This window comes from Ambystoma mexicanum, chromosome 9 (genome assembly GCF_040938575.1).
Source record: "Ambystoma mexicanum isolate Mex_15411 chromosome 9, UKY_AmexF1_1, whole genome shotgun sequence".
Classification (NCBI taxonomy): Eukaryota; Metazoa; Chordata; class Amphibia; order Caudata; family Ambystomatidae; genus Ambystoma; species Ambystoma mexicanum.
Genome location: NC_090931.1, coordinates 630290667 through 630314224, shown reverse-complemented (window position 1 = coordinate 630314224; position 23558 = coordinate 630290667). Strand labels below are relative to the sequence as shown.

General features: G+C 45.8%; 1 protein-coding gene across 3 annotated transcripts in view; it reads left to right on the top strand.

Moving 5' to 3' along the window:
• The window catches only part of SUPT6H (SPT6 homolog, histone chaperone and transcription elongation factor), a 1195112-nt gene that overhangs the window by 543655 nt on the left and 627899 nt on the right, over positions 1-23558 (top strand). For all 3 annotated transcript variants that reach the window (XM_069615328.1, XM_069615329.1, XM_069615330.1), the window contains one exon: positions 16778-16915. In XM_069615328.1, coding sequence (XP_069471429.1) covers positions 16778-16915 — 138 coding nt within the window. The remainder of the gene's footprint in view (positions 1-16777; positions 16916-23558) is intronic.

Below are 23558 nucleotides of genomic sequence, written 5' to 3'. Positions count from 1 at the left end.
ATTTGTTGTCTGGTGGAAAAGGTGGCATGGAAGGCAGGAATAGAGTGGGGCATGTGATGGGGTGATGCCGGGGGCAGACAAGTTTAGACAGTCCATTTTTGTATGGTCCATAGTAGTTGCCAAGGCATGGTACACTATCTTGCATAATGCAATAAGGGAACATAATTAAGAAAAGGCAGATTTGCATAGTGACCACTGCAACGTGGGCTATTCTGGCAGTATGTAATGGGGCTAGCAACAGCAGGATAGACTATTTCAGTTTAGAACCTTGGGCTAGCCACAGTGGGGTTTGCTAGCAACAGTAAGTAATAGGGCTGGCAGCAGCATAGGCTATTTCAGCCTTAGAGCAAAACATTTTCTGATGGTATGACCTGATATCGTGAAAGCAAGCACAGGGAACAGAGTATATATGGCGGGCTGAAAGATTGGCTTAAGTAGGCCAGTAAAAACGGTTTAGCAAGATAGTATAGGAATTAGAAGCAGTAATAGGCAAGTACAAAATTCACATGGTGTAGCAGTTAGAGGCAGAAGTAGGCTAGTACAAAGATCATGCGGTCTAGCAGTTACGTCTGCAAGGGATACATGTGTACCTGTACCTCGGCGACTGGCTCATCCGGACCATGTCAAGGGAAACGGCCTTTAAACACACACAGGATTGGCTGGTTGCTGACTGATCTAGGGTTCTCAGTGAACTATCCAAAGTCCTGCTTGTTTGCATCACAGAACGCACTGTTCCTGGGGTCCAGGCTCATCACGGTCTCCTGCCTGGCGGCCCCCTCAGAAGAGAGAATAGTGGCAATTTTTGGCAAGGTGCAACATCTGTTGGCAATGAAGATCGCCACGGTACGGACCATCCATTCGCTGCTCGGCATGTTGTTGTGTATTTAGCTGATCAGGCTGTGCGGGTTGCCGATGTGGCCCCTTCAGGAATTCCTGGATGCTCGGTGCATCCAGGTGTCTGGAAGCTTTGCAGACAGGATTGTGTTCAACTAGGAGTTTCGTCGAACAATACGGGGGTTGGGCGTGCGCTTCAACATCGCCAGGGGCATATTTCCAGAGTCCCCCATACCATGAGAAGGTCACCACGGAGCTTCACTGGAGGGCTGCGGAGCATACATCGGACGTCACCACACCAGAGGCCTGTGGCTACCGAAGGGGAGGGATCTCCACTTCAATGTCCTGGAACTGTGAGCAGTGTTCTGGGCCCTCAAGTCAAATGTTACATAAGAAGGTAGACAAAGGGGATACAAAGTAACCCCTCCACCACCCTATTGTAAGATGGTGTGTGCTGGGTCTAGATAGTTACAAATGTAACTAAAGTCAATTTCACTTTACTGCTCTTGGAACCAGTTTATCCAAGAGGAAGGTATTTAAACCTTCAGGAAATCTCATGCCACTACACTTGAAGGTGTTGTGACACAATGTAAAAGATGCCGCCTATGGAGTTTTTCAGACTCCACAACCAAAAGAAACAGAGTTAGAATCATAACAAAAATAAATGATAGTGGGGGGAAAAGGGTCTCGCTCTCTTCAGCTTAAATATTCAAGTCCTCAAAATCCAGCAAAGTTGCTGGGGGTCTCTAAGGTAGAGAGGAATTGGCACATTCCTGAGAATTCTCCCCAAGTGGTCAATCTGTTCTTTCTGAGTAGTGCTGAACACTGCAATGTCATCAAAGTATGCCATGCAGAAGTCCTCCATCCCATTCAGAATATAATTTACCATCCTTATATGGGTTCTTACATGGTCTGACATTCAGTAACCCCTGCTCTTAACAGGTAGATGTTCACCAGTGAGAATATCCTGCTGGCCCCAAGGGGTCAAGCCTGGTGATAGTGAAAAAAGAGGGGCAAACTGATTTAACAGAATTTTGCACTCCTCCTGTTGTTCCAGTGTCTGTCCAGAAGAGAGATTAACACCTTCTATCTTTCCATATAAAGGTTGTCCCCTAAGGAGGTCAGGTAGAGGCTCTCTCTCCTCCTCCTCTTGTTCAGAGGCTAGAAACAAAGCTCCTAGTTCTGGTCTAGAAACATAAGCCTTTAGGCAGTTGGTGTAAAAGACCTTGGGGGCCTCCTTGGGATTGCCCAAGTCCACCAAATAATTGGCCTCGCCAGGTTTACCCACAACCTTGAAGGGTCCAATCCATTTGTCCTTTAAGGCCCTCTGCCTTGTAGTTACCATAACTAGAACTAGCTGGTCTTGAGTAAACTCAACCATGTTGGCCTTCTGGTAGTGCCAATGTTTAACCAGAGCCTGACCTGCTTTCAAGTTATCTGAAGCTTCTGTCATTTGTGTCATTCTCCTTCGGAGACCTAACACATAGTCCGTGTTAGGGAGAATTCTCAGAAATGTGCTAATACATCTCTACATTTGAGACCCCCAGCACTTTTGCTGGACTCTAGGGCTTTTTAATTTCTAACCTGGAGAGAGTGAGACCTTTTTCCCCACTCATGTATTTTTCTTTTGATTCTGTTTCTTTTGGTTTTTCGAGTCCGACAAACTCCATAGGCATCTTTTTGCATTGTCACACAGCGCCTTCAGTGCAGTGACACAGGGAAGTCTTTCAGATTTCCCAATGTTTTAAATACCTTACTCTGGATTAACTACTGTTTCCAAGAGCAGTAAAGTGGAATTGACTTCACTGTACATTATAACTTTCTAGACCCAGCACACACTATCTTACAATAGGGTGCTGGAGGGGTTACTTAGTAGCCCCTTTGTCTAGCTTCTCATGTACATTTTTTATGTTACCCTTTACATAATTAATGGCTGGTGACAGTGGTTAATTTTTACTACCATGTTGTGATTTTACTGAGGGCTGCATTCGCAGCCACAGTAAAGCACCCATGGGGGCCATTTTTGTCAAAATGGCCCCAGTCTTATTTCTTTACCATTTCTTGTTGTTTTGGTCCTTCTTGAGATTTACTCTGTGCGCCAAATCAGGTTTGGTCCCTTTGTTAGTTTGGTCTTTGGCGGGCTTCATGAGTGAAACCTGCCTCTGGCTCCAGAGTGTCTGGTGGGGGCATGAAGTGAGGGAGGTGCCCGAAACTCCCTGTTCTTAGTCTCATAGGAGACAGGAATGCATTCCTAGATGATTGGCCCTGCTGGGTGGCTGACCGCGAGGCTGGAATGAATGGGAGCGAGCTGCATAAAAGGTGAGGCTTTTGGCTTGGAAGGCAGTCGACCACTTTACGAAGGAATCCGAAGAAGAACTGGAAGATGACGCCTGCTTCAACTCCCAGACTGTTTGTATGCCCAGTGAAGCCATGCTGCTGTGCTGAAGCTCCAAGTGCGCCTCAACAGAAAAGCTCTGCAAAGACGACTTCTCCCCTTGAGTTGGTGGGACCAAGCAACTCCAAAGTAAGCCACCTGCCCATCCTTCTCGGAGCTGGTTGAATTTCCTTTGCAGTCGCTGCAGGAACCGAATAACGAGGGAGAGGAACACCAGTTTGTGTGCGTTGCTTTTAAGTTGGCCAAGAGCTCCAGGAAGATCCTCTGGACTCCCAGAAATCAGGACTTACCGAGCCGGAGACCCCTTAACAGAGTGCGGGACCCCAGAAGCAAGGAAAGTCCATCTCGACAGCCAGGGACTGCAGTGTTGCTGTTTGCGTTAGTCGCGGGAAGCTGAAACACTGAAGTGCCACTTGTTTGAAAGTTTGCCGCTTCTGGTCAGCTCCCGTTGTGGTGCAGAAGTCTTCCCTCTTGTCCCCACGACTGAGGCCCAGGAAGAGGCTCTGCAGAGCTGCACAGGAACTGAGGTAATCAGCTGCATCTTTTTCTTTAAACTAAAGGTACTGTAAAGTCCGAGAGAACTTACCTCTCACTATAGATTTGCTTGCTCTTCTACTTCACAACTCTGCCGGCTTGTGGGCCTACATTTGATTCTTCTTTTTCACCAAAGACTTCTAAAAACATTGTGCAAAGATTTGTACTGACCTTCAAGAAGTGCTTCAATCCACAAAGACGTTTTCCCATTGACATTGGCTCAGCCTGGTTCCCTGAATGACTACTCTCCTCTGTTATTGTATTGCACCTATCCTTCCAGGAAGGGATTAACTTACTTTGAATTTTGGGGTCCAAAAGTATTTGCATGCTTAAAGAATATTTGATCTCTTGTTTGGTCTAATAACCCTTTTCTTTGACACTCTCAAAGCCTACTCTGAAAGTACAGTAATATATTAATGTCCACAGTGTCTTAAGTATTTAAGTCCCCTGAGGGTGTCGGAACTGCCTGTGTGCCGTCCCCAATGGGTCTTTACTAATTCTGAGAAACCTAAGTGTGTATTTCTGAAATGTATTTGATTGTTGCTTTTATATTGTTCCTTCTGAAGACGGCTTGTTTATATGACTGGTAAATAAATTAATAATGGTATTATCAAGAAATTATAGTATCAGTGTTTGTTTGAATACTTGTCACTGTGAATCTCCCTTTAACTCCACTACTGGTCACACAGACCCCCCTTGAGATGAGCCTGGATGCTAGCCCACACTACCAACCTCTGTAGTTAAGACTTATACTAAAGGTTGGGTCACTATTGCCAGGAGGCTGAGGTTGTTTTAGTGCACCCAAAGGTTACTACCCCAAATCTTTAACTAACACTGCTCGTCTGTTTTCCTTGCTGAAAACCTCCTTTAGGTGGTTCTTAATTATCCTTACTTTATGGGGAGGGAGTTGGGGGCATTTAGGAGAGAATGTTCAGTGCACATAGCCTCCAGCGCGCCATTGTCCGAATCGGCCACCACATAAGCACTATCTTCACGTGTCCACCCCTCTAGGTGAAGATGTAGCTCCGATATTGCAGGGGGCCATTTGCCCCACCTCCTGGACGTGCACTCCCCTTAAGTTTCTTAGAATCAAATTTAAGGAGATCACTCCCTTCTTTAAGGACTGCTGCTCCACAGCCTTGTTTGAACATAGTACAAATAGAGCCTTCATCCTAGCGTCCAGTTCCCACAATAAAGTCTTCTCGACCGGGGGACTAGAGTGATTATATTCCAGGAAGCACCTCATTGCCCTCTTCAGGTCACTCCTCAGCGTCGCTCTCCCCCGACGACGACTTGAACGAGGTCATAACATTTTCCAGGTCGGGGGTGCGAGAAGTTTGATGCCATTATATTGTCCTGCTCAAAATCGTCCGGTATATTAGAATTTGAATTTCTTTTGACCACATGGCATAATTTCAGGAGTGAGCCATTGTTTTCCAAGGAGGTTACAAAGTTTGAATCAGTCTTTGAGCATTTGCGCATTAGTCGCCATGTTGGACATCTCCATAATCTGGGTCAGAGCTGGTTTAAAGCATGACTATTTTTTTTTACGCAGGGGGAAATTTTGTGCTAGCAGTGCCCAAACCTCCTTTCCTGCAAGGCACTATTTTAATGTCCAATTTATGCATTCAGGGACTTCCCTCCCGTCCTCGTACCGCTTCCTGTAGTAGTCCCCATCACCGACCACCAAAGACTGCACACACCACGCGCTCAGCGTGGAGTATAGTTTTTAAAGCAACCTCCTTTAGATCAGCAAATGTGAGTGGCTCAAAGCGTTAAGCCCTGCAGTCACCACTTTCACTATAAAATCCAACTAAGGAACCAACCAAGGAATTGCTAGCAGCGTAATGTCTATTTTTACCACCGGGCACAGTATATTATTTATGGGTAAACCGTAATTACAGCCACGCTGCCTCGGCTGCCTTACTGCGCTCAACAGTGTGCTCCTTGCCTTTAGACTTTGGGGGATTAACCGCCCCACGCAACCAACCTAAACGAACTCCAGGTGTTTGCACTCAATACTGGCACTTTAGTAGGTGGAAGTAAGGAAATATGGGATGGTGAAAGTAAAATGAGCAGCTATCACAAACGGCCCTTACCCACTAGCCGAGCCCACTGACCGTGCCATATACTTCCGCTCTGAAGTCTGAGCTCCCAAATCACCTCTCCCAGCCAGCTGCCATCTCTGGCTCAATTGTAATCATGGCAACATCCCATGGTTCCCTGCATTCAGCCAAACTCGTAACAGCAGTCTCGGGGAAACCCAGGGTGAGAAAGACTGCTTTGCACGCCAGTTGTAGAACTGGGTTTTGCTGCAAAACCTCACTGCAGCAGAGACCGGCAAAGGCAAGATGGCTAGAGGAAAGGACTACCGGGCGTCAAGCAGCACCACACAGTGCTCAGAGGAAACAAAGCAACGTGCAACAAGTGGCCGCTTCTGACACCCATGCAATTTTAATTGCAAACTTGGAAGCGGGGAACAATGAAAAGAAAAAGGGACCCTGAGGTGCCAGCTCAGACCCACGTTAATGGGTTGGAACTGAAGCCGCAGGGATACAGGAGTCTTGGCCGCACATTTCTGTGTAGGAGGTGGGCGGCTACAGTATGCAGGATGTTGGCAACAGTGCTCTATGTGATCACAGTGCAGCAGGATTTAGCAATTCGAAATTTTCTGATTTGCAATTTCACACTTTGCAGTAATTACGTAGATCCTTCTGAACAGCCTCTGTGTGTTGGCGTTTAGAGCCCAAAGGTCTATCAGTCAATATGCACCATCTGGTTTGGACACTGGAATTAGTGTTGTGTGTGTGCTTGCCTGTTGTTTGAGAACCCCTTGTTCTGATAACTGATCCTTTAAAATATGGTAATGCCTGTGCTTGGATTGGATATTGTCCCTGGGGCTTTGGTGTTGCAAAAACCGGCATTGTATGTGGAGAAATTGTGCTGCATCTACAACAGCCTCACTACATGTTTCTCGACTTCTTCTGAATGTTTTATAACTGACTGTTGAATAAATTAATAAGTGTTCAACCAAGAAACCTTGAGTGCAAGAGTTTATTTGAATACCTGTGATTGTAAAACCCCTGTGTAACATCCTTACAGCTCACATAACCTCTTGACATAAGCCTGGCTGCTCAGCTCCGCTACCAAAAACTGTGTAGTACAGACTTATAACAAAGGTTGGTTTGCTCACACGTGTAGTCCTAGTTGTGTAGTGGTCCCAAAAGGTACTGCATACAAACTCTGCCTAATAGCCTGCAGGAGTTCTCCGAACCAGTGCGCTCCGCCTACTGGCAATCGTGTCGGAGGGTAAAGTCAATCCCATCCTCAAGAACACCTTGGATGCTGCCAAAACGGCTGGTCGTGCACTGGCCCAAAGTACTCTTTTAAAACGCCATGCCTGGTTGAAGAACTCTGGGTTCAAACCCGAGACCCCAGCATCGCTGATCAACAAACCTGTGGAAGATTCCAACCTGTTTGGAAAGGCGGTTACCTAGGCGCTAGAGACCGGCAAGAGGGAACACGAGACTCTCAAGTCTTTGAATCAGATTACTCAAAGACCTTTTCAACGGAGAGGAGGAAGTTCTCGCCGCTCCTTTCACGGTCAATCCGATCAACGTTCCCCACATAATCAATATGACGCAGGGAACAATTGGTCCTCAGGACAAGGATCTACCACCACCAATACTTAAATACTTATCCTCCCAGAGGGCAACGTCTGGGAAAGGGAAGGGGTCGCAATGCCACCCCTAGAGGCTCCCTGGCCTCTGGTAAAAAATGACTCTCAGATCTCCGTCCCCTCCCATGCCTCCCCGGTCAGGGATGCTTACCATCATTCCTACATGCATGGGAGGGCATTACATCAGACCAGTGGGTGCTCAAGACAGTCACCCAGGTTATTGTATCGAGTTCAGCCAGCCACCTCGATACAGACCTCCAAGATCCAGGCGCCTCACGCTGGAACATCTCAAGTTCTTGCTACAAGAGGTCCATATTCTGCAGGAAAAGGGTGATATCGAAGTAGTCCCCGTTTCTACAGGTAAACAAAAGTATTTATTCCGTGTACTTCCTTGTATCCAAAAAGGATCTAAACATGCCCCTGTTCTAGACTTGCGCCCATCAAAAAGTTTGTCAAACCCCAAAGGTTTCGTATAGTGACACTGCAAGAAGTAATTCCTCTTCTAATGAAGGGGGATTACATGGCAACATTGGACATGATAGATGCATACATTCATATTTCTATGTTGCCGGCAAACACAGAAAATACCTAAGGGACATGATGGAGGACAAGCACCATCAGTTCAAGGTTCTGCCCTTCAGCATTTCCTCAGCCCCAAGGGTATTTACAAAGGTACTGGCAGTGGTAGCAGCTCACCTGCGCAGGCAATCCATCCCAGTTTATCCTTACCTCGACCACTGGCTCATAAAAGGGGACTCCTACGAGACATGCTCGTTAAATACTCAAAGGACAGTGGACCGCCTATTCAGCCTGGGCTTCTCCATAAACGACAAGAAGTCCATCCTCGATCCCAGTCAAGTCAAGCAGTTTCTAGGGGCTCTTATTCGGACAGAAGACTCTCGTTTTGCCCTCCAACGAGGAGGTGACGGTACGCAAGGCCATGCGACTGTTAAAATGATGGCGTCCTGCATTTACTTGGTTCCTCACGTGCGTTTGCGTATGTGCCCCATGCAAGAGTTTCTAAACAGCCAATGGTGTCAGGCCAGCAGACAATAGGACGATCTAGTGGTTGTCTCAGCAACCCTCGTTCTCTCTCTGTAGTCGTGGTCGAGGGATAACCTCTTGAATGGGAAAGCTTTCACCACCCCCGCAGTAGAAGCCACTCACGACAGACGCATCCCTCACGGGTTGGGGAGGAGCTCACCTTCAACCGACGGCGCACAGGGTTTGGCCCCCAGAGATGGCTTCCAACCACATAAACCCATTGGAGTTGTTGGCAGTGTTCAAAGCACTGAAAGCCTTTCAGACGCAGCTACAGGGAAAGACATTACTGGTCCTCACGGACAGCACCACAGCCATGTACTACCTGAACAAGCAGGGGGGCACTCATTCTCCAGGGCTGTCCAAATTATCTCAGAACATTTGGAAGTGGGCTCTCAAACACAGGATTTTTCTATTGTCTCAACATGTTCCAGGGGAACTCGATCTCCTAGCAGACATGCTCAGCTTACTGCCCTTAGAATACGAATGGCGACTACACAAAGACTTCGTCTCCAATGTTTTCGTAGAATGGGGATTCCCAGAGATCTACTTGTTCCCAACTCTGGAGAAGTCACAATGCCCAGATTACGCCTCCAGGTACCCTTAGAACCAATCCAAGGGGGAACGGTCTCTGGATAACATGGTCAGGGAGATTTGTTTACGCTTTCCCCCCCCATCTCCCCTACTCATCAAGATTGTGCACAAGATGCACCATTAACCAGTTACCATGATATTGGTGGCCCCACTGTGGGCACGCTAGCCCTGGTTCTCCCATCTGATGGAAATGTCTTTCCTCCAATGAAACTGCCTTGCCCCTAGAACATGTTGTCTCAGGACAGGGGGGAAACACTCCATCCATGCCCGCAAACTCTCAATTTAGCAGCCTGGCTCCTGAAGTCCTAGAGTTTGGATATCTCCAGCTCCCTCAGAGATGCATCGATATACTTAAAGAAGCACGAAAACCTAATACCAGACATTGCTACTCCAATAAATGGAAACGCTTTGTCATATGGTGTAATCACAAGAGCATCAATCCCATTGAATGTTCTCCTACACATATTGTTATACCTGACTCACCTTCGAGACTACAGTCTAGTATTCAATTCCCTGATGGTCCACTTAGCTGCACTTTTAGCCTATACTACGTCCCAGCAAAAAGTGTCATGGTGGAAGAACCCAGTAATTAAAGCTTTTATGGAAGGGGTTGAGAGAATGTATGCTCCCATTTCCAACCCGGTTCCCAGTTGGGACCTAAATGTGGTACTAACCAGACTTATGGGGTCTCCCTTTGAACCTTTGCAAAAAGCAAATCTCAAAGCACTCACTTACAAGACCGCCTTCCTAGTGGCAGTCACTTTTATATGGAGAGTCTGTGAACTACAGGCCCTTTCTATTTTAGACCCTTTTGTCACAATTCAGAGATGAGGTGGTTCTGTGCACTCACCCACGGTTTGTGTTGGGACAGTTTTTCTGAAGTCAAACTAAGGGCTTTGTAAAACCATTCAACTGAGGCAGTACAAGACACTCCACTCTTACTATAAGGCTGTACCACCTGAGTTCATGGTAGCGTAGAAAGAGCAGCCAGGCTTATCTTAGGAGGGGGAGAGGGCTGTAGAATTCTGTACAAGCAAAATTGTAATACATATGATCCAAAGAAACACTTTGTATTGTGAAATTAAAGGATGTATTTAAATACAGTAGGCCCAGATAAATCTAGGGGTTAGTAAGTGTTAGGCATAGTTTGTATGCAGTACCCTTTTGGGACCACTACACACAACTATGACTACAGGTGTAAGCAAACCAACCTTTGGTATAAGTCTGTACTACACAATTTTGGTAGCAGAGCTGAGCAGCCTGGCTCATTTCAAGAGGGGAATGTGAGCAGTAATGTTAAACAGAGGTCTACAATCACAAGTGTTCAAATAAACTCTTACACTCAAGGTTTCTTTGATAAATACGTATGAATTTGTCAGTTATAAAACATTCATAAGAAGGAGGCAGTTATATAACACAAACACACATACTTCAATACTATTTCAGAATACTTTTCAAGAGGAGTAAAGGGCAAAGGTTATTAGAACATGAAAGGTTACAATTATTCTTAGACACTGTAGATATGTTGAGTTCACCAGAAGAGTCAAGTCAATGGACTAAAGTCTTGGGTAGGACAAAGCAGTTCTGGTAGTTCAACAGAAAAGACTCTGCACACGTTCTTAGAAGTAGTTTGTAAAAAGAATCATCATATGTTGGGTCATAAGGTGATTAAGCCTGCGAGTTGAGAAAGTTTCAAGCACTTTCACCGCGTGAGGTAAGTACTCTGTCTGATCTCACAGTACCTTACAATGACGAAAAAGATGCAGCTGATGACTTCTGTTCCTGGCGGTTCCTGCAAATACCGCTGTTCCTGGGCCTCAGTCTTGGGGACAAGAGGGAGGACGTCGGGGGACTCCTGCACTGGGACTGCTCAAAAAATGGCAACTGGCAATCTTCGATTCCGGCAGCTCTAAGTAAAGCACACAAGTTTGTGTCCCTCTCCCTGGTTATTTGGTTTCCTGCAGCACTCTGAGGAAAATGCAACCAGCTCCGAGATTGGTATCCAGGTGGCTTACTGTCTAGTTGATTGGTCCCACAAACTCAAAGGGAGAAGTTGTCCTTGCAGGGCTTCTCTGTCGAGATGAACTTGGCGATTGGGACCTGCAGCAGGGCTTCACCGGGCAAACCAACGGTCCAGGAATAGCGGCAGCTGTCCTCTTCCAGCTCGACTTAGGTTCTTTCGTTCCAGTGGTCGACTCTGCCTTCCAAGCCAAGAGACTCTCCTTTTATTCATTTCTCTCACATTCATTCCAGTCTAGCTGCCACTCTACCCAGCAAGGTGGCTGTCCTTGCTGGACAGTCAGCCAGCCAATCACCACAGAGTGCATTTGGGTCTCCTAGTAGACTAAGCACAGGGAGTTTCGGGCACCTCCCTAACTTCCTGCCCACCCCAGACACTCTGGCGCTAGAGGCGGTCTTCACTCCTGAAGCCCGCCAAAGGCGATGGGACAAAGGGACCAAACTAGGTTTAGCGCACAGAGACAAACTCTAGAAGGACCTTTCCAAAAAGAAATGTCGAAAAAAGACCGGGTCCTGTTTTTACAAAGGGGGCTCAGACGCCATCTTGAAAAACATGGCTGCCGCGATTTAACGTTAATGGAGCTACGGATAGTTTGCAGTCGGGGAAAAATCATGGTAGTTCGTTGTAAAACCACTGCCACCAGCCATTCTGAGTGGAAAGGGTAGCATTTGACTGCTACATGAGTATCTAGACACAAGGTATACTAAGTAAGCGATTGTAAAATGGGGTGTGCTGGGTCTAGGAATGTAAAAGTCTAGCAAAGTCAATTTCACTTTACTTACTCTGGGAAACAGTAGTTTATCGCAGAGAAGGTATTTAAACCTTGGGAAAGTCTGAAAGGCTTCCCTGTGCCAATGCACGGAGGGTGCTGTGACACACAAATTAAAAGATGATGCCTATGGAGTTGTTTAAACTCCATAACCAAAGAAAACCGACAGAAAACACATTGATTTGAAAAGTTCAAAGTCCCAAAGTTTAGCAAAAGAGCTGGAGGGCTCTAAGGTGGGAGCAATTGGCACATTTATGAGCATTCTCCCTAACAGTAAGCACTAAAACATTATATGAAATCACAGTATGAAAACACACTATACTAGAAAGTACAGACCCAAGTATATACCTTATTTGAAAAACCTAACAGTAGTTCTAGTGAAGTCAAAATCTTGTTATACACATTCAGTGTAGGTCAAGCCTATTATTGAGGAGTAAAAAATGGTTACATTTTACAATTACATTCAGTAATGCAAGGGCAGTAGACTCTTCCAGTTGTATAAGGGTTCTCAGTACAAATTACCTAATCAGTAAACTGGACAATATACTTTTGGTAAATAGTGGAACACTTATTCTAGGTGCAGTAAAAACCTAGAACTACTTTTGTGATAACAGTTATACTAGGTGAGTAAAACCTAAGGATGTAATATACAATTATAGGTGCTTTTGAAATCAGGAACCCCCCTTTGAGGCAAGCAGTAACTTGTGTAACTTATTTTTGGATGGCACACAGCTAACACAAGATAAGTAAAGCCCACATATTTGTTTAACCTCACCATGAAGGGGAATGTAAAACCCAATGTCACACTTTACTGAATGACTCAGTTATTCTAAGTAGGCAAAAACCTAATGCAGACTTAAGGACAGGATAGCAGCAAGTCAGGGGAAGCAAGACCCAGTTGAGAGACACTCATACAGTTATCCTCAAAGGACTATTCTGATAATAGCAAAACTTTACTTTTGGGATGAGGCACAACCTAATCACAGGAGAGTAAAATACCTTCACATCTACTTTCTATTAGACTGGCAAAACAGTTGCTGAGGAAGAAAAGAAGTTAACCATACTTTTATGAATAAGGCATCACACATTCAAGATTGGTAATAACTTTTGTAACTGTTCACTCTTAGAATGAAAGTTACCAACCAACTCTTCACAAGTAAGTAACCTTTAAACACTTATTTTCTTTTCTAGGCAGAATTCCCAATCCCTTGAAAGTGTTTCCCTTATTCTTGGAGCATAAGTGTTCTCAGTGGCAGAAGGGGGGTCACTAGGACTAGTGACCAACAGGCAGTGTCAGAATAGGTCCTTTAGTAGCAAAGGTCAGAGTTCCTTAGGAAAACTGGGCCAACAGGTGAGTACTTTACTTTAGAGTGTCCAGTGGCTTTGCAGAAGACACCCTAGCAGGATTCTAGCAGTGGGACTGGGTGCATTGGATGAGAGGCCTCGCCATCACAGAAAACGACCCACAGCTACACAGAAATCCTTACAGGTTTAAGGTAAGTACAAACCCAAGCCAACACAGTACCTCAGCATTGGAGATGATTTTGCAGCAGGAGAACTTCAGGGTCTGCAGCCAAATACCCGGTCAGTGGATTCCTTGTCATGGAGACTGAAAACAGGACCTCAGAAGGAACTTTGTTGCAGGGATTGATGAAGAAGGATCTAGGCAAGGTGTCCCTCACGGCTGAATGCCGTTCTGCAGATTTGGTGCTTTTTCAAGGGGTACAGAAGACAAAAAATCGCAGTTGAATTCTCGTCATTTTAAAGGTCCTGCACTCTGGCGAGGGGACTTTTCGGACTCGATTCGGGTCTCTGGAGATCCACTTGGATGCCCACGAAGTTTCAGCCAGATTTGGAAGACCGTGCACTGCACGATGGCTTGAGTCCCAGGGTATTGGGGTATTGCAACAACACAAGGTCGCAGCAACACGTCGGATGGCTCCAAATGCAGGTGGTCTTGAGGCGCTTGGGTCTCGCCAGGCTCTGTGTCGGGGTCATAGTTTTCAGAGGCCCCAGGTCGATCTGAAGGAAGGGCAACAGAAGTCTCTGGTCACACAGCAGGCCCTCTGGTCGCTGGAAATCGTCTCAGCCGCTTTTCCTACATCTTCCTCTTCGGTTTCGGTTCCAGTGGTCGACATGTCTTCAGCTTCCAGGTTTGAAGAATTTATCAGGAATTACAGCACAACCTCTACATTCTCTCCCCGCATTTTACAAGAAGGGGCGGTCTGGTTTTCCAATCAGGACAGCCAGCCCCCCCACTGGGATTTGTCCCCATTCAAGCAAGGTGTAAGACAAAGGGCTGGGGAGTTTTGGACTCCTCCCTCACTTACTGCTCTCACAGACTGACTGGAGTCCAGGGGACTGCCGCCAAAGACAAAAATCTCACACAGGAATTTCCCACCCTGGATATCAGGGGAACGAATGGGAAATGTCAAACACTAAAATGGTGAAAAAAGAAGACCGGGCCATTTTGGTAAAAATGGGCACCCTTTGGCCCCTTTACTGCAGCTGTGAACACAGCCCGCGGTAAAGGTGCACCAAATTAATACAAGGTATCACTGCCACCAACCATTGAAGGTAAGCTTTTCACTGTAACAGAATTGTTAGTTTTAGTGCGAAAGGGGATACATTGCATCTCCCCAGCACCCAACATAAGGTGGGGTGTGCTGGTTTCACAGAATAAAATGTAAAAGGAATCCAAAGATCCTTTCTACCCTTGGGAACTGTAGTTCACTCAAGGTTAGCACAAGAAAGTTAAAAGTGGAGCCCCTAGCATCCCAGCAACAGGCACTTATTGCTAATAAATTGTTAAAGAGGATAACTTTAAAAAGACACTATGGAGAGTCTTAAAAATTACACCCTTAAAAGAGTTCAAGATTATGTGAGTGTGAAAAAAGTTTCCCACTCACTGAGGTATTATGGAAAAATATCCCACTAATAAAGCAAAAACTTATGGGGTTGACCTAGGTCAGGAATATTTACCAGTTTTGTGCAAATCTTACCCAACACTTTGCACCTAAATTAATTTCAAAGTTTCATGTGAACCAGTCTATAGAACTGCCTAAGTATTTCCAAAAACCCACCAAAGTGGCAGAAAGAAGCCTACACACACTGGATGTTCACAGGGAAGTCATGTACTATCTGGAAAAAAACAAAACCACCAAGGAAAATAAACCAGTTTTTCGTTTCAGTGGCAGCTGGTAGAAAGGGGACCCTGTCTCTAAATCGGCCATCTCAAAGTGGATTGTCAACTGCATCACACTACACTGTTAGACTCTTGCCTAGATAGAACTGCCTTTCAAGCCTAGAGCCCACTCTACACGAGGCACTAGGACTTCCATAGTATCATTGCAAATGTTCCCCTCGAGTACATTTGCAAAGCGGCAACCTAGTGTTCTGTACACACCTTTACAAAACACTATTGCCTAGATCACTCTAGGTCTGATTCTCAGGTGGGACAAGCAGTACTAAGACATCTTTTCACTACTGTTCCTTCTCACATACCACCTCCAGCTCAGGGAACTGCTCGCTAGTCTATGCACAGCATGAGATTCTAAGCAGATTCACAAGCATCAGAAGACATGCATTACTTACTGTAATAGCATTTCTGATGATTGTATCTGCTTAGATTCACATGCGCCCACCCTTTCTCCCCGCTCGGATGGAAAGAACGTAGACGTCTTACTATGTTCTCTCTTTTCTGTACTCACTCACGATAGTCATAAGGCTCCCTTACGGCAGAAAAATACAATCCGAGGGACCTCGACGCGTGAGGATTTCAGGGTACACTACATGTCACATTAGGGATAGTGTTAGACACGCCTTTGCCGACGTCCTGTTTCGATCCTTGAAAGACCAGATGCAATACTCTGCGGTTACCACTAGATGTCGGACTATATGCACAGCATGTGAATCTAAGCAGATACAATCAGGAATGCTATTACGGTAAGTAACGCATGTTTTACGGGACCATTCCGTTTTTATTTATCATAACAAGTGGGGAAATTGGCACACTTCCAAGACCATGGTTATTGTAGTGTCTGTGTTTTCCCAAACAAATAGTCTGTTGCACAGCCCAGACTTCAAACTGAATGGGGAACTCTATTCATTACTGCTAATATAAGTTCACTGAATTAGTATTTTGCAATGCAATTCATTATGTACATGTCAGCATGCCTAAGGTCTACATGGCATGAGATATCGCTCAACCCTAGGCTTGACCAAAATACATGTCAGTGTTGTGCAATTATACCACCTGTTAGATTCATTTTCCAGTGTGTTCAGAACGCCTATAATATATTTATACAAGTATGTCTGAATTAAATTGTATTCCGTGCTGTGTGGACTCATTGAGGGCCCCTAACTTCACTCATTCTCTCATGATAAGCCTTGAATGCTCATTAACGCACCTTGATTGGGTTTTGACAAACCTATGAGTTCCCTGTTCATTATAACTAGGGTGGCCTCCTAAAATCCGTCCTCCAGGCTAGATTCTAGAAATCCATCTTAACAGAAAGTTGCTAAAAGAAAATCTTTCCTAACACCATTATGTGTGTATTTGTATTGCATGTATCGGAGTTGTGTGCCACTACGAGTGGTAGTCACTAGATTGGGCATCTGTATTAATTGACACTGTACATCTTTGTAGAGATAAAGTGCAATTATCTACCTGTCATTCCATGTTGAACCTCAAGTGGTGAAGGGTGGGCACACTCACCTTTAGTTTGGCAGTATTGGAGACATGGAAATCCCATATTAGTTGCAGAGGTATACACATTTTGTAAGCTTATTTTGAATGGACACCAACAGATCTTACTGTTTTTCACTTGCAATTCAACTTCTGCTAGAGTTTGAACGTGTGTCTGACATTGCATGTGCCTAAGTGGCCTTTCTCCTTTTCTCTCTTCTCAGACTGAGTTCCGGGATTACCCACCAATATTGCGCCAAGCTGTCTCCATTGCTCGCCGTATCCAGGATCCCTTGGTAGAATTTTCAGCCGTCTGTGGTGCTGAAGAAGATATAATGTGCTTGAAACTTCATCCACTTCAGGTAACCTTCCCGCTGGAATCGACTTCAGTTCAGGCATCCTTTGTTCTGCCCACTTTCTTCATTGCCTTCATAGAAAAATGTATTTATACAATATTATGGTTTAAACCAATCATTAAGCTATTAAATATTAGGTTTGTAAATTCGATTGCCAGGCATGTAATATTAAAATGGATCTGGCATGGTGGACAGATTTCAGGACTTCAACCTAGTTGTGAATTGGGGCACTCGGAGAGCTTAGCCAAACCCGATCAAGGTAAGTGTGGAGATTGATCAAGGCTTCATCTCAGGAGAGATGAGGGGTCAGGGGCTGTTGGGGAGAATTCTCAGAAATGTGCTAATTCCTCTCTGCCTTAGAGACCCCCAGCTCTTTTGCTGAACTTTGGGGATTTGTACTTTTTAATTCTAACTGTTTTCTGTGTTTCTTTTGATTTATTGGAGTCTGACAAACTCCATAGGCATCTTTTTGCATTGTCACACTGCACCTTTAGTGCAGTGACACGGAAGTATTTTAGATTTCCCAAGGTTTAAATACCGGACTCTTGGATTAACTACTGTTTCCAAGAGCAGTAAAGTGAAATTGACTTTGCTGTACATTGTAACTTTCTAGAGCCAGTGTTAGGCAAGATTGTTTGCAGTACCCTTAAGGTGCACTACAACAACCCTGACCTCCTGGCAGTAGTAACCTAACCTTTGATGTAAGACTGTACTACACAGTTTGGTAGTTTGGACGAGTAGCCAGGCTTATCTCAAGAGGGGTCAATGTGAGCTGTAGGGTAGTTACACAGAGGTTCACAGTGACAAGTATTCAAGTAGACACACGCAGGGTTTCTTGATGACATTTACCAGTCAGTTAATATAAGCCTTCTTCAGAAGGGAGCTCTATCAAACACCACGGAAATATACTTCAAAATGATACAATCTCTTAGTTCAGAATCAGTAAATACCCATTTGGGATGGCATACAGCAGAGACCTACACCCACAGGTGACTTCAATTGCTAGGTTGCTGTTGACATTAATGTATTACTGTTGGCATTCAGAATTAGTTAAGAGCAAGCAACAAGGAAAAGATTAGAGCAAACATGCTACCACAAATATTTCGTAAGCAGATCAGGTGGTCCCTCAAGGTGAGTGTTTGCCCGTGAATTTGCCTCCTAGGCCTTGCCTGTGTTTAGTTTGTGCTCTCTTACATCCCCCAGCCCGTGCAACAGCCCCTGCAGCCGCTTCACCCAGCCCGCTCCCTTGTCCTAATTTTGTCCATATTGTGTTGCCCCTGAGAACCCTACCAGACCCCTCAGCTTCCCAATCCCACCCGCACCCTCCTCCTTCCTCCCGACCCGCCCACCTCCTCCAAATCACTCTCCCTACTGGTCTTAACCGGCCCTCCCAGGGCAGCCCTCTGCCTGGCAGCCCCAAGGATAAGGCCGGCTCCCAGAGGGGCGGCTCCAGATCATATCTGCAGGTATCCGCAGGAGAAGCAAGAAGCCAGTAGCCTGACGCCAACCAAAAGTAAGTGTGGCAAGGGTGAGGACTGAAGCAATTACTTCACGCCAGACAACCCTACCACTCAAACCTACAAGCGCTACTGTTGTAAATTCTTGCATCTAGTCTGTACTCCCAACAAAATTGAGCACGTCTAATATTCTATACAAATATCATTGAGTATACCCTAATCGCGTCACTGTGCAAAGTTGAAACTAGAAAGTGTGCCTATCTGCGTAACTGTGGTATAGCTGATTTAAAAAAAGTGTTCCTATTCCATTATGGGGACCGTTTGATGACCTTTATGGATGAAGCAGTGGGATATTGGACGGAACAAGTAAAGTTTTTTTTCTTTTTTGTTTTTCTTTTCTTTCTTTTTTCTTTCTTCTCCATCTTCTCCCTCTTCTTTTCTCTTGTTGTTTGTGGTCTGATGTTTGTCTGTGGTGGTAAGGAGTGTATTTGGTGGTGATTACTTTTGCGTTTCGCGTAAGGGGGGGGTTGATTCCTGAAATCTATATTGTGGATGTTCAAGAAGTATGGATTTACATGTTTATTGTAAAATCTTGTTAGAAATATGCAAATTTGTTGTAATTTGATGAAAATTCAATAAAGAAATATAAAAAAAAAAGTGTTCCCAATAACTTCACTGTGCCAGAGTTGAATTTGTAAAGTATTCCTGGTTGGCCTCACTGTGCCAAAGCTGAAGTTAGAAAGCGTACCTAATTAGCCTCACTGTGGTACAGGTGATCTTAGAAAGTGTGCCCAATTGTTTAACTGTGGTTTAGTTGAATTCAGAAGTGTGCCTAATATCACTGTTGGTATAGCTGAATTTAGAAAGTGTTCCTTATATCTTCACTGTGGTACAAGTGATCTTACAAAGTCTGCCTAATAGCATAATTGTGGTATAATTGAACTTAGAAAGTGTGCCTAATATCTCTGTGGTATAGTTAAGATGGATTTCGGAACTCTGACGTGGAGGGGCAGAGGTTCAGAAGGCCAGTCTAGTTTCTTGGAACAGGGTAACCTCTGGACAAGCCAGGCCAATCAGGGTAGCTATGGCAGGCAGTCAAGACTAAGTCTCAGGAGGGGTGAAGGTGACTGAAGGACCTCAATGAGCACACAGAGCAAGGACACTTAAAAATTACTCCAGATAGGTGTTATATTAAAAATATAGACACATTTATTACAAGGCCTTTGTAACGTAGACCATGGCAAAAGAATCACAGTAACACTAGGTAAACCATCACAACACAATATATATACAAGACCGTTGGGGTCTAAAGGGTTAAATGCATGAAATATGTCGACAACCTAGAGGGGAAGGAAACGGGCAGTGTAGATAGTCAAGTTCGACATCGGAAATACACCTAAGAGGCAGTCCAAGCCCTAAGAAGAGAGGAGCCTTGTGCTCAATAGTCCTGCAATGCAAACTCTCACAGTTGTTCCAATGGGCAGAACAGGGTCTCTTCAGGGGTCTCTAGCAGCTCGGGAAGGTGGATGAGGCGATGCAGAACCAGTTCCCACTATTCAAGAAGGACCTCCACTTGGAGCCAGAGGCAGTTCGAGAGTTTGGGATGGAGTCACTATTTTGCAATAGCAGTTGAAAGGAGAAGGGCCCCCTGTGTGTAAAAATGGGCCCTTGCGCTAGGGGCCACCGGTTGGGGTATTGAGTACTCACCGGTCCCCGACGCAAGCCGACCCAAACTTCGGCAGGTCAGTCCACTTCGCTAGCAGGTTTGAATGAGGCAACAAGGACGTCTCTGCACCTTTTAGTTCCTGAGATACAGCGATGATTCCCAAACGGGACAGTGGCGATTTCTCAGCTCCGGGTGGATGAATCGACTCAGTTTCACTGGAGCAGGCTTCAGGGGCAAGAGGGTCAGAAATGCAGCGGACTTGCAGAGGACGTTGCCGTGGCAGGGCAACACAGTAACTGCGTTTACTCTGGTCCTGGTGCACTCGTCTGACTTCAGACCTGGGAACGCCACGTGTATGAAATTTGGTGTGAGGGTGCCGGGGACACAGAGCTAGCAGTTATCAAGTTTCGAGGGCCTCCTCGAAACGGCGGTGGTGACGGAGCAAAGCAACTGGGTAAGCTGGTCAGTCCACTGGTTGGCCCAGGGACACTTCCGAGAAAGCTTACTTGCAGGGTTTGATGAAGGTGCCGAGAATAGTTGGTCCCACTATTCCAATGGGTCGAAGCGTCTTCGCAGACCTTCTAGGACGACCAGATGCAGTGGGGTCCCTCGGGACGACAGCGGGCTCAGGATACCAAACCTTCCAGCGTGTCACCAGCGGTTCCTCGACTCAGCTTCGTATTTGCAGCTTACTTGGATCCTATCCTTTTGTTCAGTGAGAACTCGAGATCGACATGGGATGGGTGATTTTGGCCTCCCCTCACCCAAAGTTCCCTTTCTGCCAAAACGAAGAAGACCGAATGGGAGATCTGCTCACAAACGCACTCTCCATATGTGGACCAATCATGGACCACGGTGGTCTCAGTCATTCATGGCACCCAGGATGTGTATTGGAACCAGTCGTTCCAGCCCACATCCTGGAGGCACACACACAAGGCATGCAGAAGTCCGCGAAAGCAGTGGGATTCGCGGGAAAGTGCATGACCAAATAAGGACTGACCCGGGTCGACTCGACCTGGGGAAGGTGAAGGGGCAAGATGACCAAAGGACAGGACAAAGAACCTAATGGCATGGCCATTTTGGAGCCAGGCCACCTATTCGTGCCAAACGCGGTTACATGGTAGGAAAGGGTTAAAAATAATGCAAAAAGATAGCTGCCACCAGTCCTGTCCATGAAACATCTGCACAGTTAACAAAATGTCCAGTGAGAGTTTCTAGGGCCTTAGGAAAAGGACTATAGACCCAAGTGTGCTGTATGGTAAAATATATTGCACACTTGTTACATGTTGCACAAAAGTTGCAACATGAGGAAAGGACTAAGGGGAAACAGTCTCCCAGTACTGACTGTCTTAAGGGCATGTCAGTTTCCCCATAAAAAGTGAGCAATAGCCTAGAGGAGTGCAGCTGAAGGCTGTTTCACTCTGGCAAAGTCAGTCAATGATGTCTAAACAGCAGCAGAAAGTTTGGGGGTTGACACATGGAGGGAAAATTACACACAATTATGAAATCTTTCCTAACAATAGTTGAACTAAAAGTGTGCCTAATTAGCCTCACTGTACAAAAGTCGAATTTAGAAAGTCTGCCTAATAGCGTAACTGTGGTATAGTTGAATTAAGAAAATGTGCCTAATACCACTGTGGCATAGTTGAATTTAGAAAGCGTGCCTAATACCATCGCTGAGGTACAAGTTGAACTAAAAACTAAAAAAGTGTGCCTAAACTGCCTCACTGCGCCAAAAATGAATTTAGAAACTCTGCCTAATAGCGTAAACGTGGTATAGCTGAATTTGATGGTGTACCTAAGCTCATCACTGTGCTAAAGTTTAAAATTAGAAATAATCTAGAAGTGTGCCTAATCTAGCCTCACTGTACCGAGGTTGAATTTAGAAACTTTACCTAATAACATCACTGTGGTACAGCTGAATTAGATAGTGTGCCTAATAGCGTGACTGTGTCAAAGTTTTAACTTAGAAAAGTGCACCTAATAGCATAATTGTGACATAGTTGAATTTTGAAAGTGTGCCTAATATCACTGTGGTATAGTTAAATCTACAAAGTGTGCCTAAAATCACCACTGTGGTATAGTAGAAGCTAGAAATGTGCCCAATAGCCTAACTGTGGTATAGTTGAACCCGCATAGTGTGCCTAATAGCATCACTGTGGTATTATTGAATTAAGATAGTGTGCCTAATTAGCCTCACTGTGCCAAAGTATCTGTGGTATAGTTCAATTTAGAAAGTGTGCCTAATACTATCACTGTAATATAGTTGAATCTAGAAAGTGTGCCTAACTAGCGTCACTGTGGTACAGTCGAATCCCGACTTTACAACCAAGCCCAACCAAGCCCTAACTCCGCCCTAGCCACACAATGAATCCATCTGGCCCAGCGAGGTCCACAGAAAGAGCCTCACTCTGGCGGCCTCCCCCTAATTCCCTTTCCCTCCTAACCCCAACTATATCTCCCTCCACCTCACTCTCATCCCACTCCCTATCCAACTCGCAAGCCTGAAGAAGCCTCCCATCCCAAACCAGACCACCCTCACCCCACCCCCTATCCAAACAAGCCAGAGGAGCCTGATGGCGAGCCGACCATCCTAAGACCCCAGCTCCTCCCTTCCCCTTCACCCACGCATCCCCGGAAAATCCAGCGTACCATCCACCCGCCCTCCCAGAGGCAACTAGCCCCACCACCACCCCCTCCCCTTTCCCTGCATCAACTCCTTCCAAAACCCTCCACCGACACCATACCTTCCCCTTCCTAAAAATGGCACATATTGCCCTGGCAAGAACAGTGGCCACATCCCCATCACCCTCCGACCTCCCCCTACCCTCTCAAACACACCAACTGCAATAATAACCCAGAAATCTCCCATCACTCCTCCCCCTCCTGTCTCGACCCACCACCTCAATCTATCAATCTCGAACATCACCACCCTCCACCCTTCCTCACCCTGCTTCAAACCCCTCTCCCTCTAATTTTCTCCAACCACAACTGGAACCCCTGACCCCCTACGCTTCACCCTGGAATCCCAAGCCACAACTGTCTTCCAATCTGACCAAACTCACATACCCATTCAACCCCACCCTGCCCAAACCCTCCTCCTCCTCCTCCTCCCGCCTACTCTTCCCAACCACCATCGACCAGCCCGCCCGTCTCACCTCAGACAAACCAGACCTAGTCTTCATCACGGAAACCTGGTTCTCTGACGACTTCGCCCCTATCGCCCATGAAGCCTTCCCCACCCAGACTACTTGCTCATCCCACTCAACCGACCCTATAGAGGAGGAGGAGGAGGAGGAGGAGGAGGAGGAGGAGTAGCAATCGTTTTCAAATCACACTTCTCCGCCTCAATCATCGACTGCCAGACAACCATCCCTTTTTGCGAATCGCTTCTCGTCAAACTATCCCTCCCCCATCGTTCTCCCACAGCTTCCTAATCTCCAGACCTCCTGGCTACGAAAGACAATTCTCAAGCAACCTCTGTGATTTGATAGCCACTTTCCAAATAAACCATCCCACCCTCACT